The 23,400-nt window shown below is 42.5% G+C and overlaps 1 protein-coding gene and 1 long non-coding RNA gene across 3 annotated transcripts in view; one reads left to right on the forward strand and one right to left on the reverse strand.

Moving 5' to 3' along the window:
- Positions 1–2,921: 2,921 nt before the first annotated feature.
- EPDR1 (ependymin related 1) overlaps positions 2,922–23,400 on the forward strand; it is a 34,458-nt gene continuing 13,979 nt past the window's right edge. The window contains exon 1 of the mRNA XM_012535165.3: positions 2,922–3,517. Within this exon, the coding sequence (XP_012390619.3) occupies positions 3,204–3,517 (314 nt within the window). The 5' untranslated portion in view covers positions 2,922–3,203. The remainder of the gene's footprint in view (positions 3,518–23,400) is intronic.
- The window catches only part of LOC117203556 (uncharacterized), a 218,141-nt gene continuing 203,426 nt past the window's right edge, over positions 8,686–23,400 (reverse strand). For both annotated transcript variants that reach the window (XR_007479286.1, XR_007479285.1), the window contains one exon: positions 8,686–11,446. This is a non-coding gene — a long non-coding RNA (uncharacterized LOC117203556). The remainder of the gene's footprint in view (positions 11,447–23,400) is intronic.

The following is a 23,400-nucleotide window of genomic DNA, read 5'->3' on the forward strand; positions in this document are numbered from 1 at the left end:
ATGAAAGCAGAAAACATAGAAGACTTTGGATACCACAATTTGAAAGATTTTTTTTCCCCTCCTTCATGCCAAGTGATTTCCAACCCAGCAGTCTAACATCTTGATTTTTGATTTGCTTGGAAACTGTTATTTAAATGAAGTAAGAAGCAGTGTACCATGGAGAACAATGATGTATGTTTTGTTTTCTCTTTTATTTTTATTAGAAAGAGGTAGTAGAATCCACTGCTGGCTCAGCTATCCACAGAAAAGGGAGGCTTTATTGTTCCAAGTGTACATCAATCTTTAGGCAGTAAGATTTCTGGTATATGATATTTTCTTAGGGCATTAGAATATGAAAACATGTTATCTGAATGTTAATCTTTAAAAACATGATTTAACTGGAAATCTGAACTTGAGGCAGACAGATTTTTTTGTCTCTAAAGCTTAGATCCACAAAGTTAGTTTAGTTTTGACCCTGATCAGGACTGAGGATTAAAATAGCCCAGGAAAGGAAAAGCACAACTGACATTTACTGAGCATGTACAATGGGCTCGGGGTAGTGCTAAGTGCTTTAAATGCATGATCTTATTTTTTTCCCCCAGGAACGTGAATCAAACACGGTAGGCTGAAAGGGTAAATGAGACAAATACATTTCAGGATTCACCCAAGGAGTCCAATTCTATTTTGTGGGAAGGCCGGGGTGACCAAATACAGGCAGGCCAATCTAGAGAGGTATTCCAGTTTTCTGTAGAACAGATCTCAAGCTTCAAAAATGCCAACTCAGGCTAGTGAAATATCAAGCGATGGGGATAGCCCAGAGGAGATCTCAGGCCATTTTCAGCAGTAAACTCCAGTAGGTATAAATGCCTGGCTTAGTGAAAAAGATTTTCAGCCCAAGTTCCTACCAGGGAAGAAGATACAGTTTTGAGAGAGCTGGACTCCCTGTCCTTTTCCTGGAGTTAGTTGAGGAGGGCAAACCTGGGGAGGACTCAAACTTCTGCAGCCAGTTTGAACCTGCTGCATTAGTTTAGTTATGCAAGTACCAAATCGCGACATTTCAGGTGCTTCCCTCATGTTCGCAGATGGCATGTCCTTTACGAAAGGGAGAGGAGAAGTTAAGAACCCTTCTCCATAAAGCTCTTTGCTTATCCCATTAGGTCTGTTGGTAGTCTGGCCTTAGCGTTTCTAGGAGAGGGTGGCAGTGTTGAGGGATTCATCCGGAGAGTCTGTCAACCAGTCTCCATCTTCTTGCCCGGCTTTAGCACTCAATCCATTACCTCATACTTGACATTGATTTGCCAAAAGCTCACGTAACTGGGGAAGTTCCCCTGGTCAGTGGCTTCTCTCTGGTAGCTCCTTTTCAGTCTCCTCCAGGGACTGTTTCTCTGCCCATCCTTTCAATGTCTGGAGTTCTCTAGGGCTCCATCCTCAGCCTTCTTCTCACTCTCTACACTCCCTGCCGCTCCAGGTTGGCTCAACCTCGGCACTGCTGACAGTGGGGCTGGATAATTCTTTACTGGGTGAGTGGTGGTGGTACTGGGGGCTGTCCTGCACATTGTGCAGTAGTATCTCTGGTCTCCTCCCACTAGATGCCAGGGGCAGCTTACCCCCTACCCCACTGTGATAATCAATAAGGTCTCTAGATATTGTCAACTGCCCCCTGGGGGACAAAGTTGCCCTGGGTGGAAAACCACTGTGCTACTCTCCTCTCTGGCTTCGGGGACCACCTAGATGTCAGTGCCTTCCAAATCCAGACCTCTAGGCCTGCTGGTCTCTGGAATTGTTTATCCAACTGTCCCCTGGGAACTTCCACCTGTATATCCCACAGTCATCTCAAAATCAGCCAACTCTAAACTGAATTTATCTTCTCTCACTCCAGGCTGAACTCCCAGGGGTCCAAACCAGAAACCTCTTCCTCCGAGTCTAAATCCTTCTCTCTTGTTCCCAACTCTTCCACCCTCTGCATTTCTACAACCATGGCCTTAGCTCAGACAGCAGCTCTCGTCTGGATTGCAACAGTATCTTCCTCCTTCTCCCTGCCCTCTGCCTTGCCCTGCCATCCTCCACACTGACCTGGGGGAGCTTCCTAAGGCATATCCCTGATGATGCTCTCCCTAGCTTTACATTTATGGATGGCTCCAACAGCCCCGGTATTAATAACTAATCCTTAAAATGGTTTTCAAGGCCTTGAGTGATCTGGCTCCGGACTATCTTCTGCTTCATACTTGAACCCAAATATCACACTCATTTTCTCTCGTCGCCGCGCTGACTCTCATACAGGAACGCTCTCTCCCACTTTCACCTGCCTCATGCTTCTTCATCCCTGAAAGGCAGATCTAGTGAAAAGACTCTATAAACTTGGAAAGCAAGGCTTTGTTTTTGGTTTTTAAACAGTTGTTTTCTTTCTTCTTGATTCCATACTCTAGATCCTAACATTACACCAACATAAACCCAATTAACTTTCTTCTTGATGATCCTAAACTCCCAGACACATAAACCTCTAGGCTTGTGGTATTGTCAAGTGATGAGTGAGGGGAGCAGTCTCACCGCAAATGTGGCCTCCAGGCATGTCCTTGAGTCCTCAGCCCAAGAGCAAGGGCCTATTTTCTGGTCCGCCAGGCTCTATACGGGGAGTGGGGGGCTGCCAAACGGCCATGATAAAGGACTCGTGTCATTTCTTCAGGAAGGAACCCTTTTTTCCATTTTTAATTTGGAGTTAGCAGGTGGCAATTTTGATAAAGGGACAGGGTACCTGCGGCATAGCAAGTGCTGAGGCCCTGCTTTCCCGACCTTGACCTCGAGCTCGTCCCCCAGAGTTGGTTACCCGTTGAATACTCAAGTTAGCAGAGAAACATTTCCCTTCTCATCGCTCCCCCCCCGGCCCCCCTTTAAAACACGGATGCCCTTCAGGATGCTAGTGGCACCGCTGCCACTGCATTTCCTGTTGGCAGCAGAGAGCAAGTGAAAACAGAAGCTGCAGCGGGCAGCGGCCCGGGCACAAATAGCTCCCGCACGATTCACCGGAGCTTCCCCCGGGCCCAGGGCCCGGAGCCCAGGCCTGATCCCCAAAGCCGTAGAGGCCGCCGCCGGGACCGGCAGCAACTTGGCCCAGACCGCACTCGGGCACAGTGCGAGAGAGCTCCGCGCTGCGCTTCTCTTGGGCTGCTCAGCGCCCCCTCGGGCTCGGGCTGGGCCTCGGGGGGCGGCGGGCGCGGCGGACGGCGATGCCGGGACGCGCTCTCCTCCGTGTGGCCCGCAGGGTCCTGGGCGCCTGGCTGCTGGGCGGCCTCTGGGTCTGGGCGCTGGGCGGCCTCTGCGGCCTGGGGGCGGCGGCGGCGGCGGCGGCGGCCCCGGGGCCCGGGGCCGGGGACTCCCCGGGGTCTCAGCGCCCGTGCCAGGCGCCGCAGCAGTGGGAGGGGCGTCAGGTGCTGTACCGGCAGAGCACCGGGCGCTACAGCCGCGCCCTGCTCTCTTACGACGGGCTCAACCAACGCGTGCGGGTGCTGGACGAGAGGAAGGCGCTGATCCCCTGCAAGAGGTACGCGGGGCGCCAGGGCGCGGAGCGTGGGGTCGCGAGGCCCGGGGAGGGCGAGGTCGCGGGGTTTCCAGCCGCTCGCGGCGCTTCCCTCCTCTCCAAGACAAACTTCGCCGAGAGGATCGCTTGGGGACAACACAGTCGGGGGCTGGGTGGCGGCTGGACCCACCGGGGGCGGCCTGCTAGCGGGCACTCAGTGAGACCCCGCGGGGCGGTGGCCGGTGAAGAAATGACCTGCCGGGCGCTCCAGGCCCAGGTTCGCCCACGCTCAAAGGCTGCTGAGTCAGCCTCCTGGCTCCTGGTGCCCCCTTCAGCCTAGGGCGTGTCTTCTGCATTATCTCAGCTCTTCCAGGAGCCATCTGCGAGGACGACAGGCAGATTTTTTTTTTTTTTCACATTTTAAAGGAATGTGACAACACTGCAAAAGGTGTGTGGAATCAGTTAAAAAAAAATAAACTCATCACTGTGTCATAACCATTAAAATTTCGGTCTACTCCCTTAAATTTTCTTTTAAGCAAGTTTTACATTCTGTAATCAAAAATCCTATGTCTATCTTTTTTATATAACACGATCTCTTATGTGTTCTTATTTACCATTTTATTAGTTGGCCCCTACCTATTTTTAATGGCTGCACAATATTCCACAGAGGGGTTATGCTACAATGTTTTTTAACCACTGGTCTGATCATTCACCTTTCTGAATCTCATGTGACAAAGGACACTCTCTTTCTGAGACCTCAGCTTGCTTCTGACCTCTTGAAGGCCTGATTTCTATTTTGGGATCACCACCTGTCCATTGCCCCCCGTTCCTGTTTCTCTGTGTGTGTTCTTCCCAGGGTTATGCTGGCCTCTTCGTATGGCATTCGCATCATTAGGAGGTGCTATGTGAATGTCCATAGTTTAAGGCTCCAGTGGGCAGTAAGATGTGGGGCAAATTCGATATCATTTTACCTAAAAGCATTTGCCCAAGTATTAGGCATCTTGAAGACAGTATGGAAGTGCCAGAACCCTTCAAAGGAGTATGTTCGAGAATGAAAACAGTGCATGATGACTGTAAACCATGAATGCTGAGGAGGCCTGGGGCAGCCGAGTCATCGTGGTGGACTGGGGGTATCTGTTCTCTTTCAAGAACATGACTGTTTTCTGTCAAGTGTCGAAGGTCTTTGTAATAATAATAGCAACAACCAACATTTGGGTACTTGTTACGTACCAGGCATGGTGCTGAAGACGTTCCACATACCATATGATTTAGTTTAAATCTCACAACAACTTGACAATGCAGGTTTTATGATCTCCAGTTTACAGACAGAGAATCTGGGGTTGAGAGAGATTAGACAGCTTTCTCAAGACCAAGAGCTGGGACTTGAGGAAACTGAGTGGATTCTGACATCTATGATGTAACAGGCTCTTGTCCGTTCTTTCATTCTTTCAACGTGCAGTTTTTCGTGTCAGGCATTTTGTATTCAGAGTGAGTCCTGGGCTTCAGGGAGGTCACGGTCTGGGGGCAGAGTCACGTCAGTAAGAATTCCCATACAGTGGGGTGAAGGATGAGCTGGGCACGAGAGCACCTCAGACAGGCACCTAACCCAGGCTTCCTGGAGGAGGTGGGACAGGAGCGAGTCCCAAAACCCCCGGACGAGCTGACCATTAGAGGGAACGAGGCATGGAGGGGAGACTGGTCCAGGGGGATGTGGGCATATTCCAGGACATCCTGCCATAGGCAGGGCTGAGAATATTCCAAGAACTGCAGGCCAATCACTATTAAGACTGAAGCATGGAGTATGGCGGGAGGTTGGGGACCCAGGGAAGGATATTTAAGCAGTGGAATGCCGTGATTGGATTTTGTAAAGAAAACTGGTTGTATGGTCGAGAATAAAGAAAAACAAGAGAAGAAGCCGAAACAGGACCTAGGAGATGTCTGTAGAGAGAGCCAGGTGAAAGACGGGGAGTGGCAATGGTGATGGTGAGAAGTGGACGCATTAGGGAAGTCTTGAGGATATTGAAGAGGCTTATTGAAGGAGGTGCAAATGATTAGACGCTATGCTGCAGGGTGGTGAGGGGGAGGGAACAGTCATTTTTGGCTTCTGAAGCTTACAGTACTGATGGCATGAGTAGATGGGGATGCTGTTCGCTGAGATGGGGTTTGGTTTTCTGCACTTGTGATAAAGGGTCAAGCGCTACTCTTTGTGTTCGTTGTTGTGAAGCCTTTTATGATAGTGGCGTATTGATGAGTAGTCATGTTGAAGGTGGGCTGAGATGGCCCAAAGCACACTGCTGACACAGAGGAGTTTGGCCAGGACAAGGATAGGGTTCATGGTTGCCCCCGCTCCCACGCCCCAAGGTAGTATTTGCACAACGTAAGGGATTAGGCTCTAGAGTCAGATAAATCTGCCTCTGAATTCAGATTCCTAGTGTGGGTCTTTGGGTAAGTTACTAGATGGGAATACTACTAATGCCTAATGTATTGCTTTGTTGTGGGGATGAAATGAGTTCAAGTGTGAATGGCACATAGTGCACTGGTCTGACACATAGTACAAAAGGCGCTCAGCGTGCGGCCGCAGCTATCCCCATGGCCACCGCCATCATCGCCATCCTGGTGAATGTACCATGGCCCAGAGACTCCCTGCCAGCCCTGTGGGCTCAGACAGTCGATCTGGCAGCACACTCAAGGGCCCTTCCTTTGGGAGCAGACTAGGAGCAAACAAGCTCAAATGTTACACTGGATATTTCAGTGAGTGCTGCAGCTGGCATGGGGGCCAGCATTCTCAAATCTGACTAGCTCATTCTCTCCCTGTAGGCAGACCTATGTGGAGAGCCAAATTCTAATCAGGAAGTTGTGAGCAAAGAGTTGGAGCAAATTCGTGGAGTCTAATGACTGCCTGCTCTAGGCTAGGCCGTGTGCTCAATGTTGAGCTTTCCATCATGCATAAGACAGGCCAGCCCAGCGTAATCAGGCTAAGATAAAGTGACGCATCATTTTCACCAGAATGGTGCCTTGTCGCTCATTCTATGCTACCCCAATGCTGCTGGTCCAGACTCCCTCCGCTCTGCACGGGGCCTTGGAGGGTACTGCTCCGGTGGTCTTAGCAATCCTTCTTCTATGACTCCATGATCAATTAATATAGTCTTCAGATATGTGTATTATATCTTTAGTGGGGTCACAGACAAATCTTGCTGGCCTAGAAGCTTTTTTGTCCCCCTGTGGTGATTTGTTTCTTTCTTTCTTTAACTCAAGTATAGTCGATTTACAATGTTGTGTTAGTTTCTTGTGTACAGCAAAGTGATTCCGTTATACATACATATATCCATGCTCTTTTTCATATTCTTTCCCGTTATGGTTTATTACAGGACACTGAATATAGTTCCCTCTGTCCATGTGGTGATTTCTCATTTCTTTGCCCTGATCTGTCAAGTGTTGATTTCACAGTTTAGCTTTTAGAAGGCCATTTTATTCCCCATCTTTCCAATTTCTTGGCAAGGTTCTGTCTCACAGTCCCATCTCTGGCCCTAAGTCAGATGTAGAAAAGAATGTTTAGTGCATAAATGCGTTTTTAAGCTCTTTAAATGTAGATTTGTTGGAACAAACTCAGAAACTTTTTCAGGTATTAGCAGTCTGGCCAAGAAACCAGATGTTATTTGAAGAAAATATGGATGGGTTGTCTCTTCATATTTATTTATAAGTTGAGAAGTAGTTTTAGAATTGGATCAACTTCTTAAGATTTTTATTTTGCATCCAGTTAGTTATGGAAAGTCCCACTGATAGTTACTGTGGAATGACTAGGATTTTCCAGGCTTCCTTCTCCCTGAGATGATGGAAAAGATTAAATAACCTTACAAGCTTCAGATAAGACAAGCCTTAGCAGAGAATGGGAAATATTAGTAATTGATACTATTTCATTTTCTGGTTCCAACTGTCTTTCCTATAAACTCACAAGTATTACATTTGGAAGACTGAAGGAAAAGCAAGATTACTTTGTATTTCAGTAACATAGTGAACTTTATGGGAGAAGCAATGTAGATGCTGAATGAATTTTGTTAGGTTACCAGTAACTTACTGTTCCCATTTACAAGATGGTGGATTGGGAGTTGGAATTAATGAAGCAGAGCGAGCAGAGAAGCATTAAGAGGACATGCATTGGTAAATTAGGAATATGTCTTAGAAGACTGTTCAATCCTACGTGTTTGGGGATTTTTTTTTTTTTTGGTAAAAGACTAAAAAAATATGTCTTAAATAGAGTGACAAGTGGGTTCTTATTCAAATACTGATTAGTTCACCTCTGTCTCAATTTTTCCAGACCATTCTGTTTCTTGGAGAACAGAATATAATTTCTCTATTCTTAGAGAAAACCACCTAGTGTAGTGGAGAGAGCATGGACATCCATTTAGACAGTCGTGGGATGCCAAACATGGCTTCTAATCCTGGCTTCACCTCCACAAGGTCCTTTGCTTCTCAGAACGTCAATGTTTTTCATCTTTTAATTTGATTTTAATGATATCTACAATGTTTTGTTTTGTTTTTTTTTGCGGTACACGGGCCTCTCACTGTCGTGGCCTCTCCCGTTGCAGAGCACAGGCTCCGGACGCGCAGGCTCAGCGGCCATGGCTCACGGTCCCGGCCACTCCGCGGCATGTGGGACCTTCCCGGACTGGGGCACGAGCCCGTGTCCCCTGCATCGGCAGGCGGACTCTCAACCACTGCGCCACCAGGGAAGCCCTACAACGTTTATACTAAATAATGTTTAGGACTTCTTCCTTAAAAGCTAGGTACAGATAAGATTAAATGATACCGTGAGAGCACTCCTTGTACTTTTATTATATTAGGCTGATTCCTGTTTCTACCAAGATGCAATGAACTTGACATAAATTCTAAATGTTTTCTCAACTTGTCCCCTTGTGTAGACAATTCAGAGTTCTTTTTCTTCCTTCTTTTCACCTAAGCTTGTGTTCATGGGTAGAGAAGAGCAAGGCTGTCTTTAAACGCTTTGGCTCCAAACTCAGAAGGCTGTCCTCTCCATGGAGCCTCCCTACGCTAAGGGGTTGAATAGGACTGCTTACAGAAGTGCCCCTCCAAGGATCTGCTGTGGAAGATTAATTCCAAGGGGTGTTATCACACCAGGCAACTTCGACAATCACATGTGTTTGAGAATCAGGATTAGGTTTTTTTTCCTCCAAATATACAATTTTATTTTGAAACTATCTCCCACTTACAGAAAAGTTGCAATTCTGGTCCGTCCATAGCCATTTTTTCCCCTGAATCATTTGAGAGTGAGTTGCCAACTTGATATCCCCACGACCCCCAATACTTCAGTGTATATTTCTTACAAACAGGGCCATTGACCTGCATAACTGCAACACAACCATACATATCAGGAAATTAACATGCATTCATTTCTACCATCTGAAATTCAGGTCTCATTCAAATTTTTCCACTTGTGCTTTTTATGTTCTTACAGCAGAAGGACCCAGTTTATATTCAAGCATTGCATGTAAATGTTGTGTCTTTTTAGTCTCTTTCTGTCTGGAACAGTTCCTCATTCTTTCTTGCACTTCAATACAGGTCAGTTATTTGGTAGAATGTTCCTTGATTTGGGTTTGTCTGATGTTTCCTCATAATTAGATTCAAGTTATTCACTTACGGTAGGAACGGTAGGACTGTCACATCTGGATGTTTACTTTGATGACTTGATTACTGACGTCTGCATGGTTTCTTCAGTGCGAAGTGACACTTTTATACTTTGTAATTCATAAGTGTTTTATAGGGAGAGATTTTAGGACCATGTACATATCCCATTCTTCATTGAAGTTTCAAGTTATTCATTTGTTTATATCAGCATGGATGCTAGGATTCTCATTGAATTGCATTTGCTCTCATTGTTTATTTGATGTTCAAATTGTCCCAGATTGGGCCAGTGGGAACCTCTTCAAGTTGGCTTCTATGTTCTTTTGACAGGTCTCCCTTATTCTTTGAGCACTTCCTTGCTTTCTGGCAAGATATTCCAAGATCATCTGTACTTTCCCTGCCAGAGTCTTGGAATAAGCCATTTCTCAAGAAGCTCTGGTTACTTTCACTGGAGAATAATATTTGGAAGCCTAGGTCCTGGTCTAGTTGTGCTCATGGCTCTTGGATGGCACTGCTTCCAGGCCCCTTCACTGGACAAAGCAAGATGATGTAGGTTTGAATGCATACATACATATGCATGTACACACACAGAGTCACTAACACATATATACAAACATTTGTATCTACATTTATTTCTGAGCTTCCAATTCTAATACATAGAGATATTTATACCGATATCTCTAATTCTGATCCACCACCACATGGATCATTCTAGTGTACTCCTGTTCATTTTTCGTACCTCCCTTTTTAGGGTGTGAGAAAACTGGGTGCCTTTATTCAACTGCAGTAGGTAACCAGTCAGGCATTGCTATGGTACCCCCCTCCCTACATGGATGCCTTCCTCTTGGGCTCTGCACCCCAGGCCAGGCCATGCAGACACCTACCTTGCTTGGCCCTGTCTAATGGCTTTAGACTAAACTGTTTAATAAGGGGAAGGGAGGGTCAGGTTACATTTTTTTATATGTTTTTCTTTTGGATTTCTCGGGGCAACATCATCGTAAATCCTCAGGGAGATGAATTAGTATGAAATGTTCAACCAATTTGTTTGATCCTGAGCCCTGCTTTGCATGGATTGGGCTCCCATTTGAAGAAATCCTGACTTTCAGAATTTCAGAAAAATGACTCCTTTGCCCTTACTCCCTCCTCTTGGTCTCTGATAACTGGAGCCAGTATTTTCTTTTATTGGCTCAGGAAGTCTGACTGCTTGTGGCATTCTGATCCTCGAAAAATAAACCATGCTGATTTGCAATACTAAGTTTTTCTTCAAGAAAGAGATTTTATTGGAAGCGCATAAAGTTTTCTTTAAGAGTCTTAATTCTGTGGGTCTACTGACCCTGGATTTCAGAGGGTTGATGCTGGGATGTGGAAAAAGTGGGCAGGGAGGAAAAAGAAGTTCCAAGGAAGATAAGCCCAGGAGAGTAAAGGGACTGGTGGGATAGGAGACTAACTTATAAAAAGAAGCCAGAGGTGGTCACCATACGGCTTTGAAAACATCTTTATTTCTCTCCATTAACCTTGAATTGTTTCTTCCTGATTCTGACCTCAAAGATGGTGGTCAGGGGCAAAGTGCCCAAAGATCTGAAAATATTCCACCAATTAGTGGTTTGTTTTTCCTGGAATAGATGTGATAGGCTTATATTTCCCCAATTCCAGTAAAAATCTTCTATTTTCCCCCTTTATAATTTATTTTATTTTACCCAGCTTTCAAGAAAAAAAAATCTTCTCTTGATCTTACTAACTGAAACCCCATTCTCCCCTTCTATTTAAAGCAAATCTCATGCTAACTCCAATTTCTGTCCTCCCATGCTCTCTTGGACCCCCCTCCAATCAAACATTGATCATCACAGCTCTACTGAAGCGGTTCTGGTCAAGGGCAGTACACTCCACATTACTAATCAAGTGATCTTTTATCTGGTCTCATTTTACTGTCGGTCATTTCCTCCATCTAGAAGTATTTTCTTCATGTAGCTTTCAGGACACTGTGCTTTTCTAGTTCCTCTCCTTCCACCTCATTTTCTTACCTTCTCAGCCTCCATTGCTCTTTCTCCTCTTCTCTTGGATCATGAATAGTGGAATATTCCAGGGCACAGGCTTCCCATCCCTTTGCTTTTCTGTCTCTACCCCTTTTTTGGTGATCACGTCTAGGTCATGGAGTCAAATGCCATCCTTACCTGAAGGACTCGCACATGTGCATGTCCAGCCTAGAGCTCTCTCCTGAACTCTGCGTTCATATATCCAGCTGCTTGGTTGAGTTCTTCTTTTGGATCTCTAATAGCTATCTCAAACTCAGCATGTCCAAAATTAATGCCTCCCCTGCAAACAAACAAACAAAAGTTATTCCCCTTGCAGTTTTCTTTACCTCAGCTAATAACAACTCCAGTTGCTCAGGATCAACCCTTAGAGTCATCCTTGATTTCTTTTTCTCCCACTTGCCACAAGTAATCCAGAAGCAGACTCTATTGACTCTAATTTTGATATAGACCCAGACTTGTAGACCAGAATCTGACCACACCTTTGCTGTCATCCTGGTCCAAACCTTCATCATTCTTGCAATAGCCTCCTAATGGGTCCCTACTTCTGCCCTTGCTCCCTTTGGTCTGTTCTCAACATAGCAGCCCGAGTGATTCTGCTAAAAATTGTTGTATCATGTCTCATGTCTGCTCAAAAACCCTCCTGTGCCTTTCTGTGTCTCAGAGTAAATGTTTTTGCATGGACTTGACCACCCTGTGGGATCTGCTTCCCGACCCCCTCCACACCTTGTCTTTGACCTCTTCACTCCATCGTCCATCCATCATCACCTCATTGCCAGCTCACTCACTCCAGCCCGTGGCCTCAGCATTCTCACTCCTTTGGCACTTGTGTTGTTGATTCCTCTGCCTAGAAAGCCTTTCCCTAAAAAGCTGTACGGCCCACCCCCAAATTAGACTGTCCCTTCTCTCCACATTTTCATACATCCCACCTCACTGCCTTTTATGTTCAAGATATTTACCTACTATTTAATATTTTTATTAATATTTTATTAACATACTACTTAATTTAATTAAAAATTTTAAAGTCTGTTCCCTCATATCCAAAGTAAAGCTCCATAAGGTCCAGGATTTTTCTCTGGTTGTTGCTGTATTTCCAGCACCATAGAACAGGCCTGACTAAATTTTTTTGAATGAGGGAGTGAGTAACAATGATACATAGTCATTGTAAACGGATATCTAAAATACAGATAAGCAAAGAGAAAAAAGTAAAAATTACCCATAACTGCCAAAGTGATAACGACTACTAGTAACATCTTCTACATATCCTAAGAGATTTTTCGATGCGAAGTCTACATACCGTAGCCCATACTGTTTTATAATAGGCTGTTTTTCCTTTAATAATATTGTGCGAGCTCATCCATACTGACTCGTCTGCTTGTATCATCTTTGAACTCCCGGCTTCTCTTCATTCAGGTCTTAGCCCATCACCTTCTCAGAGGGGCCTTCCGTGACTGTCCAACAAAGCCCTCCCCACCAGCCACTCTCCATCACATCTCGTTCTGTTTCCCTTAGGACACTATCACTGAGTGACATTGCCTTGTGTCTCTCTTCCCTGGAGTGAGAGGAGAACTTGATCTGTCTGGTTTACTACCAAAAGCCCAGCACCTAGAAGTGCTTGGCACATAGTAAGTCTCAGTAAATGTGTGTTGAATGAATAAATACCATTTTTATGACTTTTGGATTTCTAGCATTTATACATGTTCATGGTGGAAAATCTAGATAACAGAGAAGAGCAAAATAGAGTAAAGAGAGTCCTGTTGTCCAGGATTAACAACCCTTATATATGTGCTTCTGGATTTTTAATTTCTATTTCTGTATATACAATTCTAAAATTAAAGTGGAAACATGCTTTGTGATTTTTTAAATTTAACAAAACATTGTACATATTTCTCATGCCACTAGGTAATCTTTAACAGAATCATTTTTAATGACTGCATGGTATTCTGGCTAATGGATGGAACAGAGTTTCTTGAACAGTCCCTTATAGGGGACAGTTATGTTTCTTTTTCTCTTTATTTATTTGGTTGCACCGGGTCTTAGTTGTGGCAGGCAGGCTCCTTAGTTGTGGCAGGCGGGCTCCTTAGTTGTGGCTCACCAGCTCCTTAGTTGAGGCGTGAAAACTCTTAGTTGCGGCATGCATGCGGGATCTAATTCCCTGATCAGGGATCGAACCCGGGCCCTCTGCATTGGGGGTGTGGAATCTTAACCACTGTGCCACCAGGGAAGTCCCCAGTTATGTTTCTTTCCCCTCTATTTTTCACTAGTATAAACAACTACATGTATGACCTTGTATTTGTGTGCAGTTATATGTGTACCACTTTAAAAATATTTTGGATAGATTCTTCGATAAGAAAATGATTGAAAAGGGATTGCACATTTATAAATTTTTGACAACTTTGCTCTTCAGGAAGGTTGTTCCAGCTGATATTTCAACTGGCAGAATATGAATGTTCATGTTTTCCACACTCCTATAAGGAGCCTAATTATTTTTAGTGATTTCAAATATGATAAACAAGAAACTGAAGGGCAAAATGACATACCTGCAGTGATGTCACACTCCCTTGTCATGAGTCTCACTCTAAAGTGAATGCCTCTAATTTGTCACACTTAAGTCTCCTACTGGCTGCTGGTTTAACAAAGATACACTATCATGTTCAGTAAATATTTTTCTGACCTATATTATAAAGAATTTATTCTAATCAGAATGAATCTTAAACTTCCCCAACCTAGTGACTTGTACTAATAGATTGCCTGACATTAAACCATCTTTGCATTCCTAAAATAAATTCCAATTTATTATTATGCATTATTCTTTAAATAGTCTGCTTGATTTGATTTGCTAGTATTTAATATTTGTTTTTAATCTATAGCCATAATTTAGCTTGATCTATAGTTTATATTTTTGTGTTTTCTATATTTTCATGTCAGGGTTTTCACAGCTTTGTAAAAGAATTGGCAAGCTTTCTGTTATTTCTCTATGCTCTATAGTCTTGAGGTTGGAAAAAACTGAGTCATGAAACCATGTGGACCCAACTCCTTTTGAAGAAGTAACTCTTTGATCTCTTTTTAAGATCGAACATCTAAAATGCCACTAGGCTATTGTAAGGATTTTTTTTTCTGGTTATTGACCTGCTTACCTTTCTGCTTAAGTCTTAGTTTTGGTTGTTTATATTTTCCTAGAAAATCTTTTATTTCATCAAGATTCTATTTGTCATCATAACACATTTGTACATAATATTTCTCTCTTTTTTTAAATGTCTTTATTGGAGTATAATTGCTTTACAATGGTGTGTTAGTTTCTGCTTTATAACAAAGTGAATCAGCTATACATATACATATACATATATCCCCATATCTCTTCCCTCTTGTGTCTCCCTTCCAGCCTCCTTATCCCACCCCTCTAGGTGGTCACAAAGCACCGAGCTGCTCTCCCTGTGCTATGCAGCTGCTTCCCACTAGCTATCTATTTTACATTTGGTAGTGTATATATGTCCATGCCACTCTCTCACTTCGTAACAGCTCACCCTTCCCACTCCCCTTGTCCTCAAGTCCATTCATAATATTCTGTTAACTTAAAAATCTTCACCTTATCTATCAATATCCCCTTTTCTTCCCAATATTCTATATTTGTATTTTCTATCTTTTTCCTCAGAATTACATTTTAACAATAAACTAATGGATACGTGTGATGGTTTTATGGTTTATCATTCCCTTATATTTTACATCTTATATCTTCGTTAAGGACAATTTTTGAGAATTAAATTACAGTGCCTACCCATATTTTGAAAAGTTTTAAAGCAGGGTTATAGTGGAGCATACACTCCACTACAGGTAGGAGGGCATGCCATGACCAATGGATCACCCAGGCTTCTTTCATGCATGAGCTACTCTCAGCTATTCTCTCATCAAACACTGCCTTCAGTGTTTCTCCTGCTCCTCAATCTCAGGTTTGGAGAATTTCCCCCAATATGGGCATTGGAAGTTTCCCCAGCACCAGTGGTTTTCTTCAGAAGCAGTGCATCTTGAACCGAGAGGCCATCTGAAGAATCAGACCCTAGCAGGGTGACTACGTTGCCCTCAGACCTTCCAAAGAAAGGAGAAACTCTTGGGATAGATGGCCCCCAAACAGAAGAAGCAGCTGCTCCTGGACAAAAAGGCTGCAGTGCCTTGGATGACCCCTGCCCCTTCACAGAAGGCTGCTCTTATTGTGGCTTAAAGTTAGGTCTACTGGGAAAGGTCCAGAGTGTGAGCTCTGCCAGTGAGTGAGGACCGTCTTCTGGGTTTCAGACTTCTCATTGTATCTTCACATGGTGGAAGGGGCCAGCTAGCTCTCTGGGGACTCTTTTATAAAGGCACTAATCCCATTCATGTAGGCTCCACCCTCAGGACCTAATCACCTCCCCAAAGTCTCACTCCTAATACTCATCTTGGGCTTTAGGTTTTCACCATGAATTTTGGGGGAGGTAAAAACATTCAGATCATAGAACCCAGAGAATCTGCTGCTCTGGAGCACCTCAGAAGTTGCCAAGGAAAATGCTGGCAGATGGAAAGATGGTGGCACAGGGCCAAGGGGCATAACAGTTCCTAGGTCCGATGTAGCCTTGCCAGCTACAGGTGACGTATAACTTATGAGGACTATATCTGATGTCATGAACCACCAGACTAGTTAGTGTGGCATCCAGGAGCAGCCATGATGAATGCAAGGGCTCTGAGGTTGCTTGAAAATACTTTCAGGGAAGACTATGGTGAGCAGAACCATCTGCATCGACTCCAAAGCTACTAAAACATTGCCCCCAAGTCCCTTACTGAGATACCTCTTATATCCTCTGGAATTGTAAGGCCTACTGCCCAGAGTGTCTCACCGAGAAGCCGATGACCCAGGATTCCAGGCTGGGAATGGAAGACGTTCCTCTGAGGAAGATGCTTGGGCCACCATGGAGCTATCTGAGCTGGCTGAACTCAAGCGGAGACAGCACCTGCTTCAGAATCCCCAGGGCAACTCTTGGCAGAGGGGCCCTGGTGTAACTGGGGAGGCAGAGGCAGTAAAGTAGAGAAAGCCTGGGGAACAGAAGCTCTCACTTCAGGAGAAACAGGCAGCGGACCAGTGGAAATTCTACCAGCCTACACTCTTGGGAGCAAAGGACACTGGGGAGAGAATCCACCTCATATTTAATATCCATTGAGATGTCACATCACATGCTGTGTTCTGGTGTGGCTTATGTGTTTCCTCTGGATGTGGGAGTCCTCCCTCTCATACGAGCCCTTTGTTGCAGACTCTGTATTTTGCACAGTGATTCTTCTTGTAGCCCAGCACCAGGTATTGTCTGGCTCACCCCTGGGACCCCAGAGGAGCCACCCTCCTGAGGACTCGGTCCTCCTTGGGATTCACTTTTAAGGTGCCAGAACAGTTTCTTTTGTAAAGGATGAGTATTTATTTAGGTCCCAGTCGGTATGTGGAAAATAATTTAAAGTGTTTGGATGGTTTCTCATCTTTCCTTCTTTCACCACGCTGAGTCAAGCCTTTAAAAGGTCAACTCCTTCACTTGTTAAAACACAGAGGAATTTTTAGTGTGTGTTTGTACAAACTGCTAAGTAGCTTTGCTACAAGGCCTCTGTTAAAAGAGAAACATAAATTATTTTACTCCTTTTATTATTCACTGCAATTTCTTTTATATTTATATTCACATTCACCTGACTCCTTGATTTTGATTCATGTTTCGGTCAGCTAGAGAATATACTCAATTCATTTTCTTCAGACAGGGTACTGCTGTGGTGGTGTAATTTCAGAAATTGTGAATGTCGGAGAAATTTCACTTATTTTTTTTACATAATGATAATTTGGGGGTGTATACAATTCATTGGGTAATAATAGTATTTTTGCTTAAATTTTTTATGGCATTTAGACCTCTGTAAGAGAAGTCTGATACCAAAGTAATTTTGGTTTAGTTTTAACAATTTTTTTTTCTGCCCAAATCTCTGTAGGTTGTTTTCATTATCCTTGAACATTTAAAAGAGAAAAAAATTTTTTTATGGAAGTATAGTTGATTTACAATGATTTCGGGTATACAGCAAAGTGGCTCAGTTATACATACTCAGTTATATATATATATAAATAAAATACACACATACATAAACATATATTCTTTTTCAGATTCTTTTCCATTATACGTTATTATAAAATATTCTATATAGTTCCCTGTGCTATACAATAGGTCTTTTCGTTTATCTATTTTATATATAGTAGTGTGAATATATTAATCTTTGAACTTTATTAACGTCTCCTGGTTAATGCCCAGCTCTAGGGAAATTTCTGGAGGCTTGATACTCTGTCTTCTCTCTTTGTTCCTTGTAGAATATCTCTCTACTTAACATGTACTGGTTCTCTTACACCTGCCCCCCACATTTCTTATCATTTCATTAGCCTTTTCATCACTTTTTATGTGTTTTTACTTGAGTTCTGAAATAATACCTTTTCATTCACTGCTTCTGTTTTTTGGTTTTTGGGTTTTTTTCCCCATATCCAGTCTGCTCCACGCTGCCTTCACTACATTTTCTATTTTGATAATCATGTTTTTCATTGGAAAGCTATTCTTGTAGCCACACATTATTCCTTTTGTTCTTAAATTCAGTATCATCCCAAATCACAGTGAAAGTGAAAAATAAGATTTATATTTTTGTTCTGTTAACTGTTAGCTGGAAAGGTCTGTGTGTGTTTATAGTTCAACATGGTGAGACCTGATATTTTTCTGCTGAAAAGCATAGTGCTGACTGTATGAACCTGACTATCCTTATACCCTCCCAACCTCCTTAATACCCCTGATACAAAGTTCTAGAAGTCACTGTGTACCATGGCAACATGGGTATCTCAGTACTAAAGAGGCTGTTTCTTTTAGTGGTGGTGAAAAAAAAGCCAGCTTGAACTATTGCCTCATGAGAAGGTTTTTTAATTATCTTCCATCAGATGAAAGACTATATGCCTACACTTTGCCAATATTCATCCAGATACATTTTTGAAACATAAAACTCTTCAATTTCTTGAGCACCCTTTTTTTCTTTTGAACTAGAATCCAAGCAGCGGAGGCCCATCACCTTACAGCCTCTTAAATGGCACACGTAATTATTCTTTGACTTTACTTTTCCTAGGGCTGCATTCTCAAGTAATTTAATTTTCCTTTTGTTATATGTGGTTGGCATCAGCCTGCATGATGAGTTGGTGTCTAACACAACAATTTTGAAATAGTGTTTTTCTTTTATGTCTCATGATTACTGTAGGGTGTAACTCGATCTTGGTATACACCAGAATGTCAAGTGGCCACAGCTCAATTCTTCCTGTGGAGAGTCAGAAAGCCAGCATGCATTACTAATCTATTATATTGCATATTAAACAAATCCAAAATTTGTCCAGTTTCTTCCATAAAAGCCAAAGTACTTTTGTAATCACAATATAATATTTGTCCACTCCCTTCTCTGTAATTTAGTATATCTTGGATGGCCAAGTACTCCTACATGGATGGTAAGAATCACTCCTTTCCCCTGTGAAAGGAGGCAAAGAATGTGGTATCAGTGAATTAGAATGAGTCTGGTTGGAGATCACATCTTGGGTTTGATTCTGGCACCATTATTTACTACTAAATTATGCTCTGAGCCTTATATTTTCTCATCTGTTTTTTAAAAAAAGAAAAAAGCTAATAACATGTCAGCCAGCTGAATTTGTCAGTCTGTAACTTCTGCCTTAGACTTTTTTTTTCCTGACTAACCCAATTCAGGACAGAAAAACAGTTGCTCCTTGGCTGTGAAGGCAGTAGCTATTTGGGTTCATTTATGCCCAGGCCAGGATCTGGTATTTTGCATTCTAGGATTAACCAAATCCTTGGGCCCTGCTCATTCTGGAAGGGAAGGCTTTCACAGACTTGTTATAAGGAATCCAATAGGTAATACCTGTAAAGTATTGGTTTTTACTTATTTCATGTAAGGTGCTTTTGGCTGCAGAAAATTTCACTGTCAGAGGCTTAAATTATAAGGAATTTTTTGTTTACCTCAGAATTCTGGTGATACGTGTCTGTAGGTTTGACTCAACAGTTTCACCAGGGCCCCTGGTTGGTTCTTCTCCATGCATCCACTCTGCCATTCTTGGAATGTTGGCCCATAGTTGCAAGAGGGCATGCTGACTTGTTGCCTCATGGCTTCAAGATGGCTGCCTCCACTCCAAGCATTAAGTTCTCACCCAACTACGTTCAGAGACAGAAAATGAAGGAAGTGGAGTGCAACAGAGACTCTCCTCTTCTTTCTTTGTGAGAAAAGAAGTTTCCAGAGGATTCCCTCTCCCCATAGACTTCCCTTTAGGTCTCCAAGGCCAGAACCAGTAATACTCCTAGCTTGTAGGAAGGCTAAGAAAACGAGTACATGAGTATACTTTCTTAGCTTCTATAGTGAGAAGCAGGTCAGGGAGAATGGGTGAGAATGCCTGCTAGGTCTTCCACAAAGGGATCTGTTATGCCCTCAGGAGTGTTCTCTTCTTCATCTCTCCATCTCATCTGAATGAATTAACCCTTCTTTGTTACATAGCAGACCACCTCTTAATGTGTACAAGTTAAATGAGCAGTTTACTTGTTAAACATTAACTGATTATAGTAAACACAACTGTAATCAGACTTCCCTACAAAACTCTATATATCCTTTCATTTACATAACAATTTCACATCCATTATCTCAAATCATCTTCATAATAATGCTGTGAGATCAAAATTTTAATTTCTCTTTATATATGGGAAACATGGAGATTAAAATTATGATCATACAGCTCACCAGTGGTAGACAGGGAGCCTTAATTCCTTGACCAAAGCTACTTTACAGTGCTTTTCATGCTGTTTGTAAACCATATCCTGAGGTAGGAAAATTAGACAGAAAGGATATCTCCTGTTTTCTCACAGTAGGGTAAACTTCTGGTACCTTTTCTAATGGGAAGAAAATAATGAAGCTCTACATCCAGTTAAAACCTCCACTGTTCCTTTTTGGGAAACAGTAGTACCTCATAAAATATAAAATGGGAATTTCCCTTGATCCAGCAATCCCAGGCTATAAATTTTAAATAGGGATATAGAAACAGAAAGGCAAAAGGGCTTATCTCCAATTTGCATTTAGCATTGTTAATACTAACGAACTGTGGAAATAATCTAAGTGGTCATGAGTAGGGAACTACTGAAGCAAATTATGGTATATGTGTACAAGAGAACTACGCATCTGTTAAATTATTGTAAAGCAATGTCATTTATGAAAATTGATGCAATCACTGATTAAAAATTCCCAAATAGCAGACCGAACCCAATAGCACATTAAAAAAAAAGAATACATTATGATCAAATGAGGTTTATTCCAGGAATGTAAGGATGATTCAATTTTAGGGAATCTGTAAACATCTGTGAAAGGCAGATGATAAAATTCAATAAACATTCTTGATACAAAGCATTCAAAAGAACTGATTGATGCTTCCTTAATATGATGAAATCTGTAGCGTTCTTAATCTGCTTAATATTGAAAACATAGCCCCTTTCCCACTAAACTCAGGAAGAAGGCAAAGATGGCCATTTTCTCCACTTTATTTAATATTGTGTTGGATTTACTGGCCAATATAATCATAGAGATAAAATATTTAAAGACACGAGAATTAGAAAAGAAGAGATAAAAACTATCTCTACCAGTGATATGGGTGCAGTATACCTGGAAAACATAAAAGTCCTAAAAAATAAAACTAATTGAAACTGATTCAAACTAAGAGAGTTCAGTAAGGTATCTGTATATAAAATTAGCCTGAAAAGTCAATAGCTTTAATATATACAAACAATAGTCTGCTAGAAAATAACAATGGAAGATCTCATTTAAAACAGCAACATCAAAAACAACAAAAGACAAACCACTTAGGAATAAACTCAAAGGAAATCTGCAAAATCTGTACAGGAACACTTTCAAACACTCCTGAAAGATACAAAAACACAAAATGAGATTTGAAAAAATGTAAAGACTTTTTTTTTTTTGCAGGGGAATAGGATGACAACATCATACAGATATCCATTCTTCCCCCTCCGAATGCCAAAAGGGTGGTTTTTGTTGGAGCTAAATAAGTTAATTCTAAATTTCATATGGAAAAATTAAAAAACCCAAATATCTAGGAAAATCCTGGAAAAGGAGGACACAATAGGAGGTCTGGCAAATTCTACGAGATTATGAAACAACACACTATTAGGTCTCTGTAATTAAAGCAGTGTGACACAGGTGCATGAATAGATAGACAACCCAATGGAATAAAGTAGAGTCCTGAAGCAGACTGACATAGATCTGCAGTTGGTATATGATAAGGGTGGCATCTCAGATAACTGGGAAAAAGATAGACTTTTAAATGGATGATGTTAGAACAATTGGGAAAAGATAAAATTGTACCCATACTTTACACCATACACAAGGATAAATTCCAAATGAGATAAAGATCTAAATGTTAACAAAATAAAACCATACAGAGATAATAGAAATCATGGGTGAATTTTTTTATAACCTGAAAATAGGGAAAGGTTTTCTAAATATGACACAATGCAAGAGCAATAAAAGGAATTTGATATCAAAAATGTACAATCTTGGGCTTCCCTGGTGGCGCAGTGGTTGAGAGTCCGCCTGCCGATGCAGGGGACATGGGTTTGTGCCCCGGTCCGGGAAGATCCCACATGCCGCGGAGTGGCTGGGACCGTGAGCCATGGCCGCTGAGCCTGCGTGTCCGGAGCCTGTGCTCCGCAACGGGAGAGGCCACAACAGTGAGAGGCCCGCATACTGCAAAAAAAAAAAAAAAAAAAGTACTATCTTTTGCATTGTAGAAAAAAATGTAAATAATGTCAACAGACAAATGGCAGAGAAAAAATATCTGCAACTTATATCAGACACAAAAGGTTAAATCACTAGCTATTGAAAATTTAGAAAGTATATGGTAATTAAACATATGGAAAGATGTTCAACCGACTATAATGAGTGAAGGCAAATTAAAACTACACTATTGAAGGAGCTGAAAGGAACGGGAATGAAAAAGAAAGGAGCTGAAATGAAAAAGACACTGAAGGAGACCTTCAAGATGGCCAAGGAGTAAGACGTGGAGATCACCTTCCTCCCCACAAATACATCAGAAACACATCTACATGTGGAACAACTCCTGCAGAACACCTACTGAACGCTGGCAGAAGACCTCACACTTCCCAAAAGCATCAGAAGTAGCAGATTAAATCTCCACAGTCAACTTGATGTACCCTGCATCTGTGGAATGCCTGAATAGACAGCAAATCATCCCCAAATTGAGGCACTGGACTTTGGGAACAACTGTAGACTTGGGCCGTGTGGCTCACAGGGTTTTGGTGCTACCGGCTGGGTGTCAGGCCTGTGCCTCTGAGGTGCAAGAGCCGAGTTCAGGACACTGGTCCACCCGAGACCTCGTGGCTCCACATAATATCAAATGGCGAAAATCTCCCAGAGATCTCCATCTCAATGCTAAGACCCAGCTCCATTCAATGACCAGCAAGCTACACTGCTAGACACCCTAGGTCAAACAACTAGCAGACAAGAATGTGATCCCACCCATTAGCAGAGAGGCTGCCTAAAATCATAATAAGGTCACAGACACCCTAAAACACACCACCAGATGTGGTCCTGCCCACCAGAAAGACAAGATCCAGCCTCGTCCACCAGAACACAGGCACTAGTCTCCTCCACCAGGAAGCCTACACAACCCACTGCATCAACAGTAGCCACTGGGGGAAGACAATAAAAACAACAGGAACTACGAACCTGCAGCCTGTGAAAAGGAGAACTCAAACACAGTAAGTTAAGCAAAATGAGAAAACAGAGAAATATGCCGCAGGTGAAGGAGCAAGGTAAAAACCCACCAGACCAAACAAATGAAGAGGAAATAGGCAGCCTACCTGAAAAAGAATTCAGAGTAATGATAGTAAAAATGACACAAAATCTTGGAAATAGATGCAGAAAATACAAGAAACATTTAAGAAGGACCTAGAAGAACTAAAGAGCAAACAAACAATGATGAACAACACAATAAATGAAATTAAAAATTCTTTAGAAGGAATCAATAGCAGAATAACTGAGGCAGAAGAACGGATAAGTGACCTGGAAGATAAAATAGTGGAAATAACTACTGCAGAGCAGAATAATAATAAAAAAAAAAGAATGAAAAGAATTGAGGACAGTCTT

Source organism: Orcinus orca, chromosome 9, assembly GCF_937001465.1.
Source record: "Orcinus orca chromosome 9, mOrcOrc1.1, whole genome shotgun sequence".
Taxonomy (NCBI): domain Eukaryota; kingdom Metazoa; phylum Chordata; class Mammalia; order Artiodactyla; family Delphinidae; genus Orcinus; species Orcinus orca.